The 23,613-nt window shown below is 33.8% G+C and overlaps 1 protein-coding gene across 1 annotated transcript; it reads right to left on the bottom strand.

Annotated features, from left to right (window-relative positions):
• Positions 1 to 8,825: 8,825 nt before the first annotated feature.
• LOC126687717 (uncharacterized) lies at positions 8,826 to 9,797 on the bottom strand. The gene has a single exon (XM_050382271.1). The coding sequence runs from the start codon at positions 9,795 to 9,797 to the stop codon at positions 8,826 to 8,828; it is 972 nt and encodes a 323-aa protein (XP_050238228.1).
• Between the last annotated feature and the right edge of the window lie 13,816 nt (positions 9,798 to 23,613).

Raw genomic sequence — 23,613 nt, 5'->3', positions numbered from 1 at the left:
CCAAGAATGAAGGCAGACTGACTATTATTAATTATTGTTGTATCTCACGTTATCATTTCTTATACCTTATATATAATATCTTGATTACATTTAAGGTGTTAACAAACACAACATATTTATAAATAAATAACATACAAATCCATATAAAACATACATACGTATATTTTTCAAATATAACACATATCACGTTATAATTCGTATAGCCGATGGTATATAAAATACTTGGCTTTACGAATTTCGAAAAGTAATAGAGTATACTCACAACTCGCTTATCCAATACTTTGCTCCTTTTAACTTCTTGCGTCTGAAGTCTTAGACCGGTCGTATCTAAACATTTAATCAAATGTTAATATCGGAGAACGACTAACATTAAAACTCTAATTTCTTGATTCCTATATTTAATAGAGTCGTATAACTTTATTAAGTTATACTTATCATTCTGTAATCAATTTATATAATCCATAATTTAATTAAAACGTCTTATTGTTTTAATATTTTGAATACTTTTCCTTTCAGTATTCAATTAACTCTTTTGAACGTCAAAAACTACATTTTTATAGTCCGTTTGAATAGAATTTAATAACCAATTCGACTTAGGGAAAAAATACGATAATCCCATTTGGAAAATAGCTGTGAGGTCGCACAGAAGGATGTGTGCGATCGCACAGACGGGCTGTTTGTGCGCACGGCCTTGCCGTGCGTTCGCACACCATAAACATGGTGTACGTTCGCACACCATAGTTTGTGCGAACGCACAGCTTTGCTGTGCAGCGCACAGCGGCTGTGCGTTATGCGCAACCTCGAGGTTTTCTCCCCGGGCTATTCCGACCTAGTTCCGACGTCCGAAATCGTCCAAAAAAATCAAACCAATTTAAATTTGAAATCTAAAGAATAAACTAATACGAACTCGATCGGTTTGATACGGTTAACGTAATTTCTTCGATTATAAACCTTTTTATATATAATTGAATTCAAATTTATGTTTATTACCTCGTCTACTTGTGGATTGCCAAAGAAATCGGAGTCGAAAACGAGAATCGGAGTCAAAAACAGTGAGGAAATGAAGTTAGGGTTCATCGCACTGTTATTGAGCGTGAAACCTAAAGAAAATGCATTCTGCATATTCAAAATGAAGATGGCCAACTTTATATACAAATTGGCTAATTAGCCAATTTGGATCCTAACTCAATTTTGCACTTTAAATCAAATTCTTAATTATCGTCCGCACTAAAACGGAGAACGAACTTCGAATTTTATAAAATTTTAACCATGAATTCCATAATTTGTAAATAAAATAAAAATGTAATTTTTATTCTCACGGGACCTATATTTTATTTTTAATAAATCATTTAAAATTTATTAGGGCTAAATTAGACCCACTTGATAAAATAAAATACGTCCAAATTTCATAAAATTTTGACGATACCTTCCTAAAATTATTTCGCGAATATTGACATTAAAAATATTCGCTCGGGACTTACAAATTATTTTATTTTAATTTTTCAAGATTTATTAGTCCCGTTCAAATCCGATTATTAAAATTTAAATTCCTAAATTTAAATTTAAAAACCTAACCATGATATATTTTTAGGGACACTTATAAACTAAATTTACAATTAATGTTAATTTATATACTCCCAATTTATTAAATCACTTCCCGTGATTTAATTTAACAACCTAAAATTGCTAAACTTGACTTTTATTCATCGACAAACAAAATAGGTCTTTTGCGAATATTTTTCTTAATATTCAAACCTTAAAATATTATTTTTAATATTTTAATTATCCAAATTTGACATCGTGGCATATTTTATTCACTTAAAATTACGGGATATTACATTCTCCCCTCCTTATAAAAATTCTTCGTCGAATTTAAAATCTTTACCACATACTTTAAATCACTTCTTAACACATAAAGATCAACTAATTTGATTGCATAATGCCTACTTATAGCATTAACTTAGTATTTATACAATTTTCCTTATCGTATATACTTTCCTAATTCATAGTCTTTCATGCACGTGATACGTGATGTGTATTTTCATGACTTAGTTTGTTTCTTCTAGTTGTTTGTTACTTATGAGCAACACACTTTGCCATACTCTGATCACTTTATCCAATCTTTTACTTCGACATTTTCCATCACGCTTTTGCTGCGCTACTCTGATTCATCACTTACTAACTGTTGACTTTACAGTTAAATTTTGCGATTTTTATATGACATCTTTCTTATGTCATAATATCTTGGTTTTAATTACCTTACATCCTCTGATGTGGACAATCTTTAACTACAAATATCTCTAGTATTCAATTCAGTGTACTTATGAATTGTTCCTTCTTCTAATCTGTCTAGTTGATATCATTTGACATACGCAATATTCATATTGTGTTGCATATCAAACTTGTGCACTCTTTCTCATTTTATTCTAAAGCCTAAGTTCGTTCATACGAACGTTACCGCTATGGATTTTCACATTTGTAACGCTACAACGTCCTTCTTGTGTTCAAAATCGACACAAGACTATTCTAGGAACTCTCCGATTCTAGTCCTAAAACGGTTCACATCGTGTCACTAGTCATTATAACTACTTATCTCCTTATATAGGCTTAACAAGGTGTTTTTTTTCCTTGTCCTATGCCTTTATTTATATCGCATAGTCGATGTTTAAGCGTACTAACTTTTAAAACTCATCCGTTAAAAATCACATTACATTTTCACATGTAAAACCATGACACAATTGTGCACCAGTGTGATGACTTCTCTCATCACGTGAGTTGCAATGGCATTCCTGTTTTTATTCCATACATACACAATGCATATGATGCGTGTTCTATTCGTGAACATAATATGAATGTAGTGATGCAATTCTATTCGTGCCAATGCAATGCTGTTGTGATTCGTGTCCGGGCACAATTATGTGTTTACAGAACATCCCTTTTCATTAAACACATTTGTTTATTACAAAAGGGGTTTAAGTAAGTTTCTATAGACATCAGACTCTGTACAAACTTCTTATTTATAGCGATTAACGCTCTATTGTTCACAAACTAAATACATCTATTACATACGAAAAGATGTAACCCTATTTGTCTGTTCAGGCGCCGTGTCAAGCGCACGTCCTAAACGTTCTTCTCTGTACTAGATTATCTCAAGAGGTCTGATCACTATTGAGCTTCTTGTGTTCGAATTTTATGACTTCCACAACTACTATGTGGTCTATCTTGTAGTATTTAACCAGAAGTCATCGTAGAAACAAAACTGCGGGAATTTCGCATGATTCGTTGTGTTCCGTTAATCGGAATGTGGGCATTGTCTCTCGTAGTGACCTTGTTGTCCACACTTAATGCATACATCCCTTGCATTCTGACAGACATCTAAGTGTCTTTTACTACATTGTGGACATATAGGATTTGTAAAGCTGGAACTTCCTTGCTTAGACTTCAGACTAATGGTTCTAGCCCTTTTGGCAGCTTTTCCTTGCCTGTCCTTTATATGGGTCCGGCCATGTCGCCGTTCAGTTTCTTCTCTCACTTGTCTAGACGTTTGATGTTCGTAATTCAAACGTTCGCTTCTTGTCTGATTTGGACATGAAGGTTCAGGAATTTCGTCGAAATGGATGAGTGCACGTTCCATTTGTCTTGCGCTATCCACAACTTGAACAAACTCTTTATCAGTATGATTCAATAATCCTATAAATTGAGGTCCTAATCCATTCACGAATGTTGTATTAACTCGGACCCTATCTATCATTAAGTCTGGAGCAAATCTGCTCAGTCAATTAAACTCGGCGACATAATCGTGAACTGACCCATCACCTCGAGATAATGACACTAACTTGTCTCTGTTACCTTTAACCACAGCAAACGGTAGGAAGAATTCTTTAAATCGGGTCACAAACTCTGCCCATGTTATTTGACCCATTATCGGTCTGATTACTTGTCGAAACCAATCCATGGCTGGACCTTTCATTGACATCTCAGTCAACATTACTTTTTGTCTTTCGTCTGCTTGGAGTCTACGAGCATTCTGCTCAATTTCTTCTAGGAAATCAAGTGCATCGCTTGATCCATAAAACTTCTTTGGGCTTAACTTCGTATACGCCAATAACAAATCTCTATCTGTGTTTCTCTTTTCTCGTTGATACTATCGTTGTATCAACTGCTCCATCATTAACATACAATTCCGCATATCAGTTTACCTTTGCTGCCAATTGATTAACATCAACATTGGGTGGTTGCGGCACTCCTTGTACCTGCACGTTCCTGGCTTGGCCTACTCCAGCTTCCTCTTGGTCTCTGCCTCGTCCACGGCCTCTGCCTACCGATTGGACCGGGTCATATTCACCCGTGTTACTTCTGGCCTCCTCGCGGGCCTCGTTTTCATGTTGTACGAGTGCACGCGCTAGTGTAGTTCTTTGCCCGGCCATTCTATTTGTATAGAATTCTCGATGACTCTTTTAAAACATTGCATAAAAAAACCATCACAAAACAAATTCCTTTTGGCCTAACTTGGCTACGTCACAACCTTAAAATTATTTAGAGTATTCCGCTCCTCGTAGACTTAGCAAAACTTGAAAACATATATTCATAGAACACGCATATTTTATTTAAGTGAACCGAACTCAAAACATACTTCACGTATCATATCTTAACTGGATAAGCCTAAATTATAAGAATATTCTATTCTTCTCGGATTTCTACGACTACGCCTTAGTCCATAAGCCTCACGAGCATTCCGCTCACCATATACTTAGCAAGGTTCAAAAACATATAATCATAAGGCACATATTCTAATCATATAAATCGATCACAAGGCATGTATTCCGCTTATTATATAAGTCATCACGAACTCACATGCCTATAAGCATATCACTCTCATGAGTGATCGCGCAGCAAAACATAACACATCTTATTGATCAAATAAACAACACCACGTCAAATCATATTTATCATAGTTAACAACGATATTCTCATATAATATGAGTCTCAAGAGTAAGCAACTCTTCGCAGACTATAAATACTCGAAAGCGTATTGCTCACTCGAGTAAAAACAAAACAAAATTTGTGCTCATGCACACTCCTAACTCAATTCCTAATAGCACATATAAGAGGGGACGTCTTTGTACAACGTTTGAAATATCGATGAAAAAGATAATAACGTTCAAAAGACATGACTGGAAATCCCTATAGTTCGCAGTAGTTACTAGGTATTGATCGACTCTTATTCATATACTTCAATCACCAAAAGAACAATGGCCTACGAACACTAAACCATTGCTCTAATACCAACTTTGTCACGATCCAAATTCATGAGTCGAGACCGGCGCTAGGGAATGGGAGTGGTAGCTCCGAAACCCGTAGCAAGCCTAAAACCTCTGCAAATTTTTCGCTTCATAAAGCATTTGACCCCATTTGTAAACATCAGAGTTAAAACGCTTTAACTACTTATCTATATAATAAGTATAGAATACTAGACTACTGCGGACTTTTAAGATGTAAAATCTTCTTTGCATGTCTTGTACAAAATGACTTCCAAGGAAATAAAACTTTGGAAGCCTTCATCGAATCCCTCTGAACTTTCCTATAAAAATTGGATGGATAGCGGGGTCAGAAATATAAATATTTCTGAGTAAATTCCCAATATTACTAATAAATATTACATAAAGGCTAAAACACTGTAAAGTCCCTTTACGTAAAATAAAGTCTTTTGAAAACATTTACAAAACTCTTTTCATTTGAACACAGTATATAAAATTCCCTTTTTAATAACTTGAAAATATTTATACAAAATATTTTGAAAGTCAATATAATCATAATAGTACATAAACTATTACTATCGACTTATAACCACTTTAATTTAACCTCACTCGTATGACATTGGTAGCAAAGCTATCCAACATATTTAATTCACTTAACGTTGCTAGCTAAACTAGCTTATGTATCCCATACGTATGACTCGTTAGCAAAGCTAACCGATGTGACCTAATCACCTGATATTGCCAGCTAAACTAGCTGATGTATCTGATACGTCTGATATCATTATCAAAGATAACCGATGTATTCTATTCGCTTGACATCGATAGCAAGGCCAACCGATGTATTCTGTACGCCTGACATCGATAGCGAAGCCAATCGATGTTTTTTGGTCGCCTGACATCGATAGCAAAGCCAACCGATGTATTATGTACGTATTATACTAATCGCTCTGACATTCTTAGTGTAATAGTAAGTATTTGACTTCACCGGTAGGGTAAGTCTTAACTTAAACCGTGCTATAGTTTGAACACTTAATAATAATCTATAAGAGGTACAAATTTAATCAAATTAACAAAATATGATTAACCATGAGGTATTACATTATTATTGTGTCCCGTCGTGGTAACACACATTGCATTAACCTCATATCTTTAATTATTGAGGGTTCTTTTCATATGTTGTGTGTATTTATATTTATTATTTATTATTATTGTGTATCTTATGTTATCATTTCTTTTACCTTATATATAATACCTTTATTACATTTAAGGTCTTAACAAACACAACATATTTATAAATAAATAACAAACAAATCCATATAAAACATACATACGTATATTTTCCAAATATAACACATATCACGTTACAATTCGTATAGCCGATGGTATATAAAATACTTGGCTTTACGAATATCGAAAAGTAATAGAGTATACTCACAACTTGCTTATCCAATACTTTGCTCTTTTAATTTCTTGTGTCTGAAGTCTCAGACCGGTTGTATCTAAAAATTTAATCAAATGTTAATATCGGAGTACGACTAACTTTAAAACTCTAATTTCTTGATTCCTATGTTTAATAGAGTCGTATAACTTTATTAAGTTATACTTATCGTTCTCTAATCAATTTATATAATCCATAATTTAATTAATACATCTTCTTATTTTAATATTTTGAATACTTTTCTTTTTAGTATTCATTTAACTCTTTTGAACGTCCAAAACTACGTTTTTATAGTCCGTTTAAATCGAATTTAATGACCGATTCGAGTTAGGAAGAAAATACGATAATACCATTTGGAAAATAGCTGTGCAGTCGCACAGAAGGATGTGTGCGATCGCACTGACAGGCTAGGCCGTGCGAACGCACACCATAAACATGGTGTGCGTTCGCACACCATGGTTTGTGCGTTCGCACACCATGGTTTGTGCGTTCGCACACCATGGTTTGTGCGAACGCACAGCAACAGCCTCGGGGTCCGCTCCCCGGGCTATTCTGACCTAGTTCCGACGTCCGAAACCGTCCAAAAACATCAAACTAATTTGAATTTGAAATCTAAACATTAAACTTATACAAACTCGATCGGTTCGATACGGTTAACGTAATATCTTCGATTATAAACCGTTTTATATATAGTCGAATTCAAATTTGTGATTATTACCTCGTCTACTTGCTGATTGGCGAAGAAATCAGAGTCGAAAACGAAAATCGGAGTCAAAAACAGTGAGGAAATGAAGTTAGGGTTCATCGCACTGTTACTGTGCGTGAAACCTAAAGAATATGCATTCTGCATATTCAAAATGAAGATGGCCAACTTTATATACAAATTGGCTAATTGGCCAATTTGGCCTCTAACTCAATTTCTCACATTAATCCAAATTCTTAATTATCGTCCGCACTAAAACGGAAAATGAACTTCGAATTTTATAAAATTTTAACCATGAATACCATAATTCGTAAATAGAATAAAAACGTAATTTTTATTCTCACGGGACCTATATTTTATTTTTAATAAATCATTTAAGATTTATTATGCCTAAATTAGACCTAATTGCTAAAATAAACTACGTCCAAATTTCATTAAATTTTGACGATACCTTCCTAATATTATTTCGCGAATATTGACGTTAAAAATATTCGCTCGGGACTTACAAATTATTTTATTTTAATTTTCCAAGGTTTATTAGTCCCCTTCAAATCCGATTATTAAAATTTAAATTCCTAATTTTAAATTTTAAAAACCTATTACTATGATATATTTGTAGGGATACTTATAAATTAAATTTACAATTAAATTTAATTTATATACTCCCAATTTATTAAATCACTTCCCGTGATTTAATTTAACAACCTAAAATTGCCAAACTTGACTTTTATTCATCGACAAATAAAATAGGACTTTTATGAATATTTTTCTTAATATTCGAACCTCAAAATATTATTTTTAAATTTTTTAATTATCCAAATTTGACTTCGTGGCATATTTTATTCACTTAAAATTACGTGGTATTACAGCTTTTTCCCCCTCTTTGTGTTGTTATTTTTTGTTATTATTTTTTTTATAATGTTGGAGAGTGTGGCCTGCTCTTGTGCCGCATGTATGTTTTAATAATACTACTTTTTTGGCCGTTTCTCTTTATTTATTTTCTTGTTTTGCCTTTGCCGTTTATGCTGCTTGTAAGATTTTCGTTGATATTTTTGGTTTCTTGCTTGCTTGCTCGTTGTTGATTCATGTTGTTGTGTTGTTGTTGTTTTTTTTCGGAGATATGCTTCTCCGTTTTATTTGGCCATTACCTTAATGAGATATGTATCTCTTTTATTTTTGGTCGTTGCATTAAGAGGTCTGTTCCTCTTTTGTTTGGCCATTGCCTTATGAGATATGTACCTCTATTGTCGCTTTTCATATGTATTTGTTTACATCTTCGGATTTTGCTGTTGCTTTTAATTTGTATTTTGCTACTTTGTCTGTGATTGTATTGAAATTGACATGGAGATGCTAGCTGATACAAAAATGAAGGCTATTATCTTTATCTCTTTGGCCTCAGTTCTTTGACCTTCTTCTTGTGGTTATTTTACCCTTTCGTTTCCTTCATGGCGATGGTGTAGCATTTGGCTACTATCTCCAGGTCTCCCTTCATGTTGATTACTCCTCCTGGGGTTGGTATCTTCATTACCAGGGAACGGATGCTGGTGATTGCACCAGAGTCATATAGGAATGGCCTTCCCAGTATTCCATTATAGGCTAGTGGCATAACCACGACCGAAAACAGTGTCTTGATTTCCTCTGCTTCTTTTTCTCCCTTTCCGAACTCTATCATCAGTTCCGACAGTCCTCTGGGTTGGATGGGAGCTCCTCCGAGTCCCATGATCGGCACTGGGCAGTTTTTGAGCTTTCCGAGTTCTCCTCCAATCCTTTTGTATGTTTCCCATGTCATAAAGTTTACCGCACATCCTTCATCTATAAGCAGCTTAATTACTAGGAACTTGTTGATGATTGCTTCTATTACCAATGCGTCGTTATGCGGCCCTTTCACGTGCAGTCCATCATCCGCTAAGAAGGTAATGATGACCTTTGTTGTCTCTCCTTTTCCTCCAGCTTGTTCAGCTACCTTCATTATCTCGGCTCTCAATTTTTTCCTTCCTTCTCTTTCGCCTTTTCCGCCCAAAATGATGTTAACGACTCCCACGACATCCTTCTTTCTTCCCTTTGGTTCTTCCTTTTTCTCTTCATTGTCTGCTCCTTCCTTTCGCTGCTCCTTTTCTTCTCTGTTGTTTATGAATTTCCTCAGTGCTCCTGATTCAATTAGCTTCTCTATTTCCTTTTTCAGGTCGTAGCATTCCTCCGTATCATGCCCGTAGTCCTCGTGAAACTTGCAGTATCGGTTTTCATCTCTTGTTTCGGTTATGTGGACCATCTTTATGGGCCATGTTACCAGCGTTCTGCTTTCTTTGACCCATATCAGAACGTTCACTCTTTTGGTATTCAGTGGCGTGAATGCCTTTATTCTGTTGTCGTACCTTGATCGGTAATCATGGGAGTACATGCTATCGTTCCTCTAGTGGTTATTTTCATCATACGGGTTGTATCCGCCAATACTTTGATGACTCGTGCTATAATCCTTTCGTGAATGCGAGGACTGTCTTTGAGATGCGCTTCCCTTGCTTTCCTCCTTTTTTGGTGCGTTGTTTGTTTTTGTCTCCTTCCGTCATCTGCATTGATACATTTTTGAGACACCGCCATTACCTCTTGATATGTTTTTGGTTTCTCCAGCCTAGCTTATCTCCTAACACTCCCATCCTTGTTCCCTTCTTTAGAGCTTACACCATTGTGTCGTTGTTTAGGTCCTCAATTTTCATAGCGTCGTTGTTGAATCTTTCGATTTATGCTATGAGTGTTTCCCCTTCTCCTTGTTTGCACCTGTATAGCTCTTCCGAGTTTATTTTTAGCGGGATATTTGTGAAAACTCTTATCACTAATTCTATGTTTAGTTGTCTCCATGTAGCTATTGATCCGACTCTTAGGCCGTTGTGCCATCTCTGCGCTGTGTCGCAGAGTGTGGTCGGGAATGTCTTATAAAGTATTGCGTCCGAGACATCGAGTAGCACCATCTTGTTGTAGAAATTGCTGATGTGGCTTTCTGGGCAACCGGTGCCGTCGAAGTTGTCAAAGTTGGGTATCTTGATTCTTTTCGGCCATTTCTCTGACAATACGCTCGTCGACAGAGGTGATTTCCCATCTGTCATGCTGCTGGTTTGCACGTGCTCTTTTGATTTTTCTTCGGCTACTTTCTGCATTGCTTCTGAGATGAGCCTTTGAACTTCTTTTAGGTCCACGCTGTCCGTTTCTATCTCATATTGCTTGGGAACAGGCAGTTCTGCCTCTTCCTTTTCTTCATCCTCGATCATAACTACTTTCGGATTCGTCCCTTCCGGATAATCGACTATGTGGTTCTCCTTCTCCGGTCCGCTTGTCCTCTTATCATTTACATTTTGGGTCCTGTTGTTGGTTGTCTGCGACCTGATTGACTTGGTTGCCTCTTCTACCATCGTGGCCACCTCTTCTCTTAAACGCTTCATCGCCCCATCCATTTTTAGTCAAAGGGTTTCCTGCAAATCCTTTCCGGACCCCCCCTTCCAGTGTGGGTGTCGGACTCCCGAATCCTTGAAAGAAGATTCATGACCTTCCTACCGCTCCTGGAGCTATGGGGGTTCATGGACTATCCTCCGTGATCTCCGATACACCAGGTAAGGTGCTTTTTTCTTTCGCCGATGGTCCCGTTGTGTTCTTGCTCACATCCGCCATGGCTCAATCCCATCAGTAAAATTTTGTTCTTGTGCTTTTCCACGGACGGCGCCAAATGATGGATCCAGATGTCGGATGTTAGTCTGACGTTGAGTATTGGATCAGGTATTTGTTATGCGATGATAGGTTTGATGCGCGGTCCCATTAGAAGGGTGGAGCTGTGCCCCTTTTATAGTATTTGCAGCGCGCCTTATTTCCCTTTCTTTCCTTAGTCAATGTGGGATATTTGGGATTCCTTCCTTTTACATTGTTTTATTTGCTCATTCCATCAGTTACGAAACAAATCCAAAGTCACCTTTTTAGCGATTTAAGCAAAACGTTTACAATTGTAACGAAACAAATCCAAACGTTTCCCCTTTATAGCGATCTAAGCCAAACGTTTAAAATGTTACGAAACCAATCCAAACGTTTAAAACGCTACGAAACAAATATAGACGTTTCACCTTTTTAGCAATTTAAGCCAAAACGTTTAAAACGTTACGAAACAATTCAAACGTTTAAAACATTACGATTTAAATCCAAACCAAACGTTTACAAACGTTACCAAACAAATCCAAACGTTTCACCTTTTAATCGATTTAAGCCAAACGTTTAAAACATTACGAAACCAATCCAAACGTTTAAACCGTTTCCCCTTTTTAGCGATTTAAGCCAAACGTTTACAAACGTTACGAAACAAATCCAAACGTTTCACCTTTTTAGTGATTTAAGCAAAACTTTTAAAACGTTACGAAATCAATCCAAACTTTGAAAATGTTACGAAACAAATCCAAACGTTTCACCTTTTTAGAGATTTAATCCAAACATTTAAAACGTTACAAAACCGATCCAAACATTGAAAACGTTACGAAACAAATCCAAACATTTCGCCTTTTTAGCGATTTAAGCCAAACGTTTACAAACATTACGAAACAAATCTAGACGTATCAACTTTTTAACGATATAAGCCAAACGTTTACAAACGTTACGAAAACAATCCAAACGTTTCACCATTTTAATGATTTAAACCAAACGTTTAAAACGTTGCGAAACCAATCCAAACGTTTAAAAAGTTGCGAAAAAAATCCAAACATTTCACCTTTTTAGCAATTTAAGCCCAACATTTAAAACGTTACGAAACAAATCCTAACGTTTTACCTTTTTAGCGATTTAAGCCAAACGTTTAAAACGTTATGAAACCAATCCAAACATTTAAACTGTTACGAAACAAATCCAAACGTTTCACCTTTTTAGCGATTTAAGCCAAACTTTTACAAATGTTATGAAACAAATGCAAACCTTTCACCTTTTTAGCTATTTAAGCCAAACGTTTACAAATCTTATGAAATAAATTCAACGTTTCCCCTTTTTAGCGATTTAAGCCAAACATTTATAACATTACGAAACAAATCCAAAGGTTTTACCTTATTAGCAATTTAAGCCAAACGTTTAAAACCTTACGAAACAAATCCTAACATTTCACCTTTTTAGCGAACCAATGCAAACATTTATAACGTTACAAAACAAATTCTAACATTTCACCTTTTTAGCGATTTAAGCCAAACGTTTACAAACGTTTCGCCTTATTAGCCATTTAAGCCAAACGATTAAAACGTTGTGAAACAAATCCAAATGTTTCGCCTTTTTAGCGACTTAAGCCAGACGTTTACAAACGTTAGGAAACAAATTCAAACGTTTCACCTTTTTAGCTATTTAAGCCAAACGTTGAAAACATTATGAAACCAATCCAAATGTTTAACACGTTAAGAAACAAATCCCAACATTTCACATTTTTAGCGATATAAGCCAAACGTTTAAAATGTTACAAACAAATCCTAGCGTTTCACCGTTTTAGCGATTTATGGCAAACGTTTAAAAATTTACGAAACAAATCCTAATGTTTTACCTTTTTAGCGATTTAAGCCAAACGTTTAAAACGTTTCAAAACAAATCCAAACGTTTAACCTTTTTAGAGATTTAAGCCAAACGTTTAAAACGTTATGAAACCAATGCAAATGTTTTACCTTTTTAGCGATTTAAGCAAATCGTTTAAAATGTTACGAAACAAATCCTAACGTTTAGAACGTTACAAAACAAATCCTAACATTTACCTTTTTAGTGATTTAAGCCAAACGTTTAAAACATTAAAAAACAAATCCAAATGTTTCCCCTTTTTAGCGATTTATGCCAAACGTTTAAAATGTTACAAAACAAATCCAAACGTTTAAAACAAAACAAATCCTAACGTTTCACCTTTTTAGCGATTTAAGCCAAACCTTTAAAATGTTACGAAACAAATCAAAAAGTTCAAAAGGTTGCGAAATAAATCTTAACGTTTCACCAATTTAGCGATTGAAGCCAAACGTATACAAACGTAACGGAAAAAATCCAAATGTTTCACATTTTTAGCAATTTAAGCCAAATGTTTACAATGTTACGAAACAAATTTAAACGTTTCCCCTTTTTAATGATTTAAGCAAAACATTAAAAAACGTTACGGAACCAATTCAAACGTTTAAAACGTTACGAAACAAATCAAATGTTGCACCTTTTTAGCGATTTAAGCCAAACGTTTACAGACGTTACGACACTAATCCAAACGTTTCACCTTTTTATCAATTTAAGTCAAACGTTTAAAACCTAACGAAACCTATCTTAACGCTTAAAACGTTATGAACCAAATCTAAAGGTTTTACCTTTTTATCAATTTAAGCCAAACGTATACAAACGTTACGAAATAAATCCAAATGTTTGACCTTTTCAGCGATTTAAGCCAAATTTTTAAAATGTTACGAAACCAATCCAAACGTTTAAAACGTTACGAAACAAATATTAACGTTTCACCTTTTTAGCAATTTAAGCAAAACGTTTAAAACGTTACGAAACCAATCAAAGGTTCAAAACGTTACGAATTAAATTCAAATGTTTCACCTTTTTAGCGATTTAAGCCAAACATTTACAAACGTTACGAAAGAAATCCAACGTTTCACCTTTTTATCGATTTAAGTCAAACGTTGAAAACGTTACGAAACAAATCCAAACGTTTAAAATGTTTCCCCTTTTTAGCGATTTAAGCCAAACGTTTAGAAACGTTACGAAACAAATCGAAACGTTTCCCCTTTTTAGCGATTTAAGCCAAACTTTTAAAACGTTACGAAACCAATCCAAACGTTTAAAACGTTACGAAACAAATCCAAAGATTTAAAACGTTACGATGCCATACCAATGTTTACAAACGTTACGAATAAAATCCAAACGTTTCGCCTTTTAAGCGATTTAAGCCAAACGTTTACAAACTTTACGAAAAAAATCCAAACGTTTTCCCTTTTTAACGATTCAAGCCAAATGTTTACAAACGTTACGAAATAAATCCAAACGTTTCACCATTTTAATGATTTAGCCAAAAGTTTAAAACATTACGAAACATATCCATTAAAATGTTACGAAACCAATCGAAACATTTAAAATGTTACGAAACAAATCCAAATGTTTCACCGTTTTAGCGATTTAAGCCAAACGTTTAAAACGTTACAAAACAAATCCTAATGGTTCACCTTTTTAGCGATTTAAGCAAAACGTTACGAAACCAATCTAAACGTTTGAACATTTACGAAACAGATCCAAATGTTTCACCTTTTTAGCGATTTAAGCCAAACGTTTACAAATGTTACAACACAAATTCTAAAGTTTTACTTTTTTAGAGATTTGAGACAAACTTTTAAAACATTACGAAACAAATCCAAATGTTTCATCTTTTTAGCGATTTAAGACAAACGTTTAAAACCTTACGAAACAAATCCTAAAATATCACCTTTTTAGCGAACCAATCCAAACGTTGAAAACGTTACAAAAACAAATTGTAACATTTCATTAAGCCAAACGTTTAAAACATTACGATACAAATCCATACGTTCAAAATGTTACGAAACAAATCCTAAAGTTTCACCTTTTTAGCGATTTAAGCCAAACGTTTAAAACCTTACGAAACAAATCCTAACATTTCACCTTTTTAGCAAACCAATCCAAACTTTAAAACGTTACGAAACAAATCCAAACGTTTTACTTTTTAGCGATTTAAGCCAAACGTTTAAATCGTTACGAAACCAATCCAAACGTTTAAAACGTTACGAAACAAATCCTACTGTTTCACCTTTTTAGCAATTTAAGACAAACATTTAATACCTTACGAAACAAATCCTAACAATTTTTTCTTTCTCGCGATATAAGACAAACGTTTAGCACGTTGCAAAACAAATCCAAACGTTTTATCTTTTTAGCAATTTAAGCAAAACGTTCAAAATATTACGAAACACATCCAAACCTTTAGAACATTACGAAACAAATCCTAACGTTTCACCTTTTTAGCGATTCAAGACAAACGTTTAAAACGTTACAAGACAAAGGCTAATAATCACCGACTGTCCTCGACTTTTGTCCTAAGCTTCTGTAAACCCCCTATACTTTCAAAAGCTTCCCTAAACCCCCCAAACGGCGCCATTCACGGCCCTTATAGCCGAAACTACCCTTTTCGGTTTTGGCGGCTGCCTTTTTTTGGAAAAAAAAACAAATAGTGGCGCCACATGTTAATTGACACGTCATTTAATGTCAAAACAAAATTGAAACACCCAAAATACCCCCTAAATTAAACCAAATCAAATTAACTTAATCAAACCCAACCCACGATCAATTTATTTACAACCGCCCGCCAACCCAAACCACTCACCGCACCCGCCGCCGACCACCACCCGCCGCCCACCGGCGACCATCGGAATCTGTTCTTGGAGAACAGATGTGCAGAAGACGAGCAGCACCTCGTCTTTGAGAAGACGACCTACTGCTTGTCTTCTGAAAAACCGAGAAGACGAGCAGCGGCTCGTCTTCCCAACTGGAGAAGACGAGCAGCAGCTCGTCTTCCCCTTGAGAAGACGAGCTGATGCTCGTCTTCTCAGGTGAAAAGACGACGAGCTTGGTCGTTTTCTCACCTGAGAAGATGACCGGAGGCGGGTTCGGTTGTGGCGGTTCGGTTTCGATTATTCAGTAGTTTGAATGGGTTGATTTGCTTTGATTTTTTATTTTTATTTTAATTAAATTTTAATAGTTGTAAGGGTGTTTTGGGTTTTTCAATTTTTTTTTAGATATTTTGCCACATGTCAGATGACACGTGGCGCCGTCTTTTTTTTTTTTTAGAATTGTAGCCGCCAAAAAAAGACGGCGCTTAGGGGTATTTTTGTCCGTAAGGACCGTGAATGAGCGTCGCCATAAAGGTTGGGGGGTTTAGGGAAGCTTTTGAAAGTATAGGGGATTTACTGAAGTTTAGGGGAAAGGTCGAGGACCGTCGGTGATTATTAGACCAAGATAAATCGAAATGTTTCACCTTTTTAGCGATTTTAGCCAAATGTTTAAAATGTTACAAACTAAATCCTAACATTTCACCATTTTAACAATTTAAGCCAAACGTTTAAAACGTTACGAAACAAATCCTATCGTTTCACCTTTTTAGAGATTTAAGCCAAACATTAAAAATGTTACGAAATAAATCAGAACGTTTAAAACGTTATGTAAAAAATCCTAACGTTTCACCTTTTTAGCAATTTAAGCCAAACGTATACAAATGTTACGAAGCAGATCCAAACATTTCACCTTCTTAGCGATTTAAGCCAAACGTTTACAAACGTTACGAAACAAATCCAAGCGTTCATCTTTTTATCAATTTAAGCCAAACGTTTAAAACTTTACGAAACCAATCAAAACATTTAAAATGTTAAGAAAAGATCCAAATATATCACCTTTTTAACGGTTTAAGCCAAATCTTTACAAACATTATGAAACAAATCCAAACATTTCACCTTTTTTGCGATTTAAGCCAAACTATTAAAACGTTATGAAACAATTCCAAACGTTTAAAACATTGCAAAACAAATCCAAACGTTTCACCTTTCTAGCAATTTAAGCCTAACGTTTAAAACGTTACGAAACAATTCCAAACGTTACAAAACAAATCAAAATGTTTCACCTTTTTCGCGCTTTATGGCAAACGTTTACAAACGTTACGAAACAAATCCAAACATTTCACCTTTTTAGTGATTTAAGCAAAATGTTTAAAAAGTTATGAAACCAATCCAAACGTTTAAAACCTTACGAAACAAATCCAAACGTTTAAAACGTTACGAAACAAATCCTAACGTTTTACCTTTTTAGCGAATTAAGCCAAATGTTTACAAACGTTACGAAACAAATCCAAACGCATCACCTTTTTAGCGATTTAAACCAAACATTTAAAACGTTACAAAACCAATCCAAACGTTTAAAACATTACGAAATTTTTTTAAACATTTCACCTTTTGAGCGATTTAAGCCAAACGTGTACAAACATTACGACACAAATCCTAATGTTTCACCTTTTTAGCGATATAAGCCAAATATTTAAAACGTTACAAAAAAATCCTAACGTTTCGCCTTTTTAGCGATTTAAGCCAAACGTTTAAAATGTTTGGAAACAAATCCAAATGTTTCACATTTTAAGCGATTTAATCCAAACATTTACAAACATTACGAAACAAATCGAAACGTTTCACCTTTTTAGCGATTTAAGCCAAACATTTAAAACATTGCAAAAACAATCCAAACGTTTAAAACGTTATGAAACAAATCCTAACGTTTCACCTTTTTAGCGATTTAAGCCAAACATTTAAAATGGTACGAAACAAATCCCAACGTTTCACCTTTTTAGCGATTTAAGCCAAACGTTTAAAACGTTTCGAAACAAATCGAAACGTTTCACCTTATTAGAGATTTTATCCAAACGTTTAAAATGTTACGAAATCAATCGAAACGTTTAAAACGTTAAGAAACCAATCTTAATGTTTCACCTTTTTAGCGATTTAAGCCCAACGGCTAAAACATTACGAAACAAATCGTAACATTTCGTCTTTTTAGCAATTTAAGCCAAACATTTAAAACGTTACGAAACAAATCCTAACGTCTCACCTTTTTAGCAAATTAAGCCAAACATTTAAAACGCTACAACACAAATCCAAACGTTTAAAACGTTTGGAAACAAATTCTAACATTTGACCTTTTTGGAGTTAAGCCAAAAATTTAAAACGTTACAAAACAAATCCAAATGTTTTACCTTTTTAGCGATTTAAGAAAAACGTTTAAAATATTACGAATCAAACCCAAATGTTTAACATTATATAAAACAAATGCTTACGTTTCACCTTTTTAGTGATTTAAGCCAAACGTTTAAAACGTTACAAATAAAATCCTAACGTTTCCCCTTTTTAGCAATTTAAACCAAACGTTTAAAATATTACAACACAAATCCAAACATTTAAAATCTTACGAAACAAATCCTAACGTTTGTCCCTTTTAGCGAATTAAGCCAAACGTTTAAAACATTACAAAACAAATCCAAATGTTTTACCTTTTTAGCGATTTAAGCCAAACATTTAAAATGTTACGAAACAAATCCAAACATTTAAACCGTTACGAAACAAATGTTAACATTTCACCTTTTTACCGATTTAAGCTAAACGATTAAAACGTTACGAGTGAAATCCTAACGTTTCACCATATTAGCAATTTAAGCCAAACGTTTAAAACGTTGAGACTCAAATTCAAAAGTTTATAACGTTGCGAAATCTAACTTTTCACCTTTTTACAATTTAATCCAAACGTTTAAAACGTTACAAAACAAATCCAAACATTTTACCTTTTCACCGATTGAAGCAAAACGTTTAAAATTGTACGAAACAACTCCAAACGTTTAGAATGTTACGAAACAAATCCTAACATTTCACCTTTTTAGCGATTTAAGCCTAATGTTAAAACGTTACGAAACAAATCCTATCATTTCTTCTTTTTAGCGATTTAAGCCAAACGTTTAAAACATTACGAAACAAATCCTAACATTTCACCATTTTAGCGATTTAAACCAAACGTTTAAAACATTACAACACAAATCCGAACGTTTAAAATGTTACGAAACAAATCCTAACGTTTCACCTTTTTATAGATTTAAGCCAAACGTTTAAAACCTTAGAAAATAAATTCAAACGTTTTAAATAGATACAACAATGATTATGAACTCTTATAAACCAACCAATTCAGATTTGACATTACCTTATTAATCCACTATCAAAACAATGGTAACTTATCTCAACTTATAAACGATTTGTGCAACAATTTCCACTTCAATCAATTAGCCTAACGTATTAGAATTATCAAAATAACCCTTTTGAAAAGATAATTTCCAGCCATATTTATATACCTTTAAAACATCGGATTACTTTTAGAAACCTACAATTTATTACCACACTTAAGTCTAGCCAATGATCTCAAGTCACCCAATGTAAGGTTCTTAACTAGCCACCTATTATCAATTTCTATAGGTATTTCCATATTTTTATAAAAGGAGAAACATAATTTAATTCATAACCACATGCCAAGTCACATAGCCCTTAGTCTAAGCAATGATTCCAAGCTAATCAAGTAAGAACAATAACAATTAACAACAACAACACCCAAAGTATGAAATCTCAGATTTCAATCAAGCCAAAACATAATATACAACATGCTATATCACCCAAAGTAATAAACTAAACCAATATCTAACAATCTCTACAATTCAAAGCAAAGGATTAGAACCACTAACCTCTTGAAATAGATTAATAATGATCAAAAATAGAAAACCCAGAAAAATAATAATTCAATTCAGCCTATAGCAACATATAATAGAGAACAATTAATAAGAATTCGAATGAATGAGTTTTAAGGAATTAAATGTTGAAATAGTTGATTAAAATACTTACAATTGAAGAAAATATGTTGACGAATCAATAGGAGATGATAATCTGAGAGTGACAGCCGCAATAGAGTTTTAAGAAAAGTTCAAAACTGATTTAGGTCGAATAAGGTGGTATTTATAGAAAAACGACGAACTGTACAGTGCAAGTTGGCGACCGCGAACTATAGTTGGCGACCGCAAAGTAGTTGGCGACCGCTAACTTTTCTGCCCAAGAAGGAAAAACGCGAAATTTGACTTTAAGCTCAGAATCGATCCGATGACCCAAACCCCACTCAAAACATCATTCAAGAGGTCATGAACCTTCAAACCATGTTTTCGAGAAGTCAAACAAACTCAAACAAATCCAAGGTATGATGGAAAGTTCATCGGAACTAGCCGGAAAAACACGGGGTATTACACGTTTAAAACGTTACAAAACAAATCCGAACGTTTTACCTTTTTAGTAATTTAAGCAAAACGTTTAAAGTGTTTCGAAACAAATCCAAACATTTAGAACGTTACGAAACAAATCCTGACGTTTTCCCTATTTAGCGATTGAAGCCAAAATTTAAAACGTTCAAAAAAATTCAAATGTTTCACCTTTTTAGCGATTTAAGCCAAACGTTTAAAATGTTACGAAACAAATCCAAATGTTTAAAACGAATCAAATCCTAACGTTTCACCCTTTTAGCAATTTAAGCCAAACGTTCAAAATGTTATGAAACAATTCCATATGTTTAAAACGTTACGAAACAAATCCTACCTTTTCACCTTTTTAGTGATTCAAACCAAACGTATATAAACGCTTCGAAACAAATCCAAACGTTTATCCTTTTTACCGATTTAAGCCAAACATTTACAAATGTTACAAAACAAATCCAAACGTTTTCCCATTTTAGCGATTTAAGCCAAACATTTAAAACGTTGCAAAACCAATCCAAACGTTTAAAACATTATGAAACAAATCATAATGTTTCACCTTTTCAGCAATTTAAGCCAAACGTTTAAAACGTTAGTAAACAAATCCTAACGTTTCACCTTTTTAGCGATTTAAGTTAACAGTTTAAAACGTTACAAACAAATCCTAACGTTTCACCTTTTTAGCGATTTAAGCCAAACGTTTACTAACGTTACGAAACAAATCCAAAAGTTTCCCCTTTTTAGAAATTTAAGCCAAACGTTTAAAACGTTACGAAACAAATTCGAACGTTTAAAACGTTATAAAACAAATCCAAACGTTTCACCTTTTTAGCTACTTAAGCCAAACGTTCGCAAACGTTACGAAACAAATCCAAAGGTTTCACCTTTTTAGCGATTTAAGCCAAACCCTTACAAACGTTACGAAACAAATCCAAATGTTTCATCTTTTTAGCGATTTAAGCTAAATGTTTAAAACATTACGAAGAAATCCAAATCTTTCACCTTTTTAGCGATTTTAGCCAAATGTTTACAAACATTATGAAACAAATCCAAACGTTTCACCTTTTTAGCTATTTAAGTCAAACATTTAAAACGTTGAGAAACCAATCCAAACGTTCAAAACGTTACGAAACAAATCCTAACGTTTCACCTTTTTAGCGATTTAAGGCAAACGTTTAAAACATTACGAAAGAAATCCTAACGTCTCACCTTTTTAGCGATTTAAGCCAGACGTTTATAACATTAAGAAACAAATCCTAACGTTTCGGCTTTTTAGCAATTTAAGCCAAACGTTTAAAAAATATTGAAATAAATTCAAACGTTTCACCTTTGTAGTGATTTAACCCAATCGTTTAAAACGTTACGAAACCATTTTAAACATTTTACTTTTTTAGGGATTTAAGCAAAACGTTTAAAATGCTACGAAACACATTCAAACGTTCAAAATGTTACGAAACAAATCCTAACTTTTACCTTTTTAGCGATTTAAGCCAAATATTTAAAACGTTACAAAATAAATCCAAATATTTCACCTTTTTAATGATTTAAGCCAAACATTTAAAACGTTAGTAAAAAAATCCTAAGGTTTCATCTTTTTAGTGATTTAAGTTAAAAGTTTAAAACGATACAAAACAGATCTTAACGTTTCACCCTTTTACCGATTTAAGCCAAACGTTTACAAACATTACAAAACAAATCCAAACGTTTCACCTTTTTAGCAAATTAAACCAAACGTTTAAAACGTTACAAAACCGACTGAACGTTTAAAACGTTACAAAACCAATCCAAACGTTTAAAATGTTACAAAACAAATCCAAACGTGTCAACTTTTTAGCTACTTAAGCCAAACGTTCGCAAACGATACGAAACAAATCCAAAGGTTTCACCTTTTTAGCAATTTAAGTCAAACGTTTACAAATGTTACGAAACAGATCCAAATGTTTCATCTTTTTAGTGATTTAAGCTAAACGTTTAAAATGTTACGAAGCAATCCAAATGTTTCATCGTTTTAGCGATTTTACCCAAATGTTTACAAACGTTAGGAAACAAATCCAAACGTTTCACCTTTTTAGCTATTTAAGCCAAACATTTAAAACGTTGAGAAACCAATTCAAACGTTTAAAATAATACGAAACAAATCCTAACGTTTCACCTTTTTAGCTATTTAAGCCAAACGTTTAAAACGTTAGGAAACAAATCCTAACGTTTCACCTTTTTAGCGATTTAAGCTAAACGTTTAAAACATATCGAAATAAATTCAAACGTTTCACCTTTGTAGTGATTTAACCCAAACGTTAAAAACGTTACGTAACCATTTTAAACATTTTTCTTTTTTAGCGATTTAAGCAAAACGTTTAAAATGTTATGAAACAAATTCATACGTTCAGAATGTTACGAAACAAATCCTAACTTTTACCTTTTTAGCGATTTAAGCCAAAGGTTTAAAACGTTACAAAATAAATCCAAATATTTCACCTTTTTTGCGATTTAAGCCAAACGTTTAAAACGTTACGAAACCAATCTAAACGTTTTACCTTTTTAGCGATTTAAGCAAAACGTTTAAAATATTACAAAATTAATCCAAACGTTTAGAACGTTAAGAAACAAATCCTAACATTTACCTTTTTAGCGATTTAAGCCAAACATTTAATACTTTACAAAACAAGTCCAAACGTTTTCCCTTTATAGCGATTCAAGCCAAACGTTTAAAATGTTACGAAACAAATCAAAACGTTTAAAACGAAACAAATCCTAACATTTCACCTTTTTAGCGATTTAAGCCAAATGTTTAATACGTTACGAATGAAATCCTAAGGTTTCACCATTTTAGCAATTTAAGCCAAACGTTTAAAATGTTACGACACAAATCCAAGCGTTTAAAATATTACGAACCAAATCCTAACGTTCCACCTTTTTAGCGATTGAAGTCTAACATATACAAACATTACTGTAGTACCCCAAAATATTTTAAGATAATTACGTCGTGCCACGTGTCGTGATTTCCGATAAATTAAATTAAGGAGAATTTAATTTAATTATATCGGAAATTCAAGAATAAAATTTAATGAGTCAATTAGCGGGATTTAAGGAGTTAAATTTGAAAAATTTAGATGTGGATACATTTTGGGGCTAAAGTGCAAATTAGCCAATTAAGCCCGAAAATAGAAATTGGAGGATTTTCGATGAAAATCTATATTTTAAGTTAGTATTATTTATTCGGAGATAAATAATACGTATTTGAATTAATAGAAAGATTAATTGAATAAGTTTTGGATTAAATTGAAACTTTTGAAAAGTTTCAAGGACCAAAGTGCAAATTAGCCGGTTATGTACTAAAACCCTTCAGATGAAGGAATGAAAGATCCAGAGT

The sequence above is a fragment of the Mercurialis annua genome, linkage group LG6 (genome assembly GCF_937616625.2).
Source record: "Mercurialis annua linkage group LG6, ddMerAnnu1.2, whole genome shotgun sequence".
Taxonomy (NCBI): Eukaryota; Viridiplantae; Streptophyta; class Magnoliopsida; order Malpighiales; family Euphorbiaceae; genus Mercurialis; species Mercurialis annua.
Note: the sequence above shows the minus strand (reverse complement) of the source record. Positions and strands in the feature narration are given on the sequence as shown.

Coding starts and splice junctions, on each gene's coding strand:
- LOC126687717 (XM_050382271.1), bottom strand. CDS start 9,797: ATGTACTCCCATGATTACCGATCAAGGTACGACAACAGAATAAAGGCA.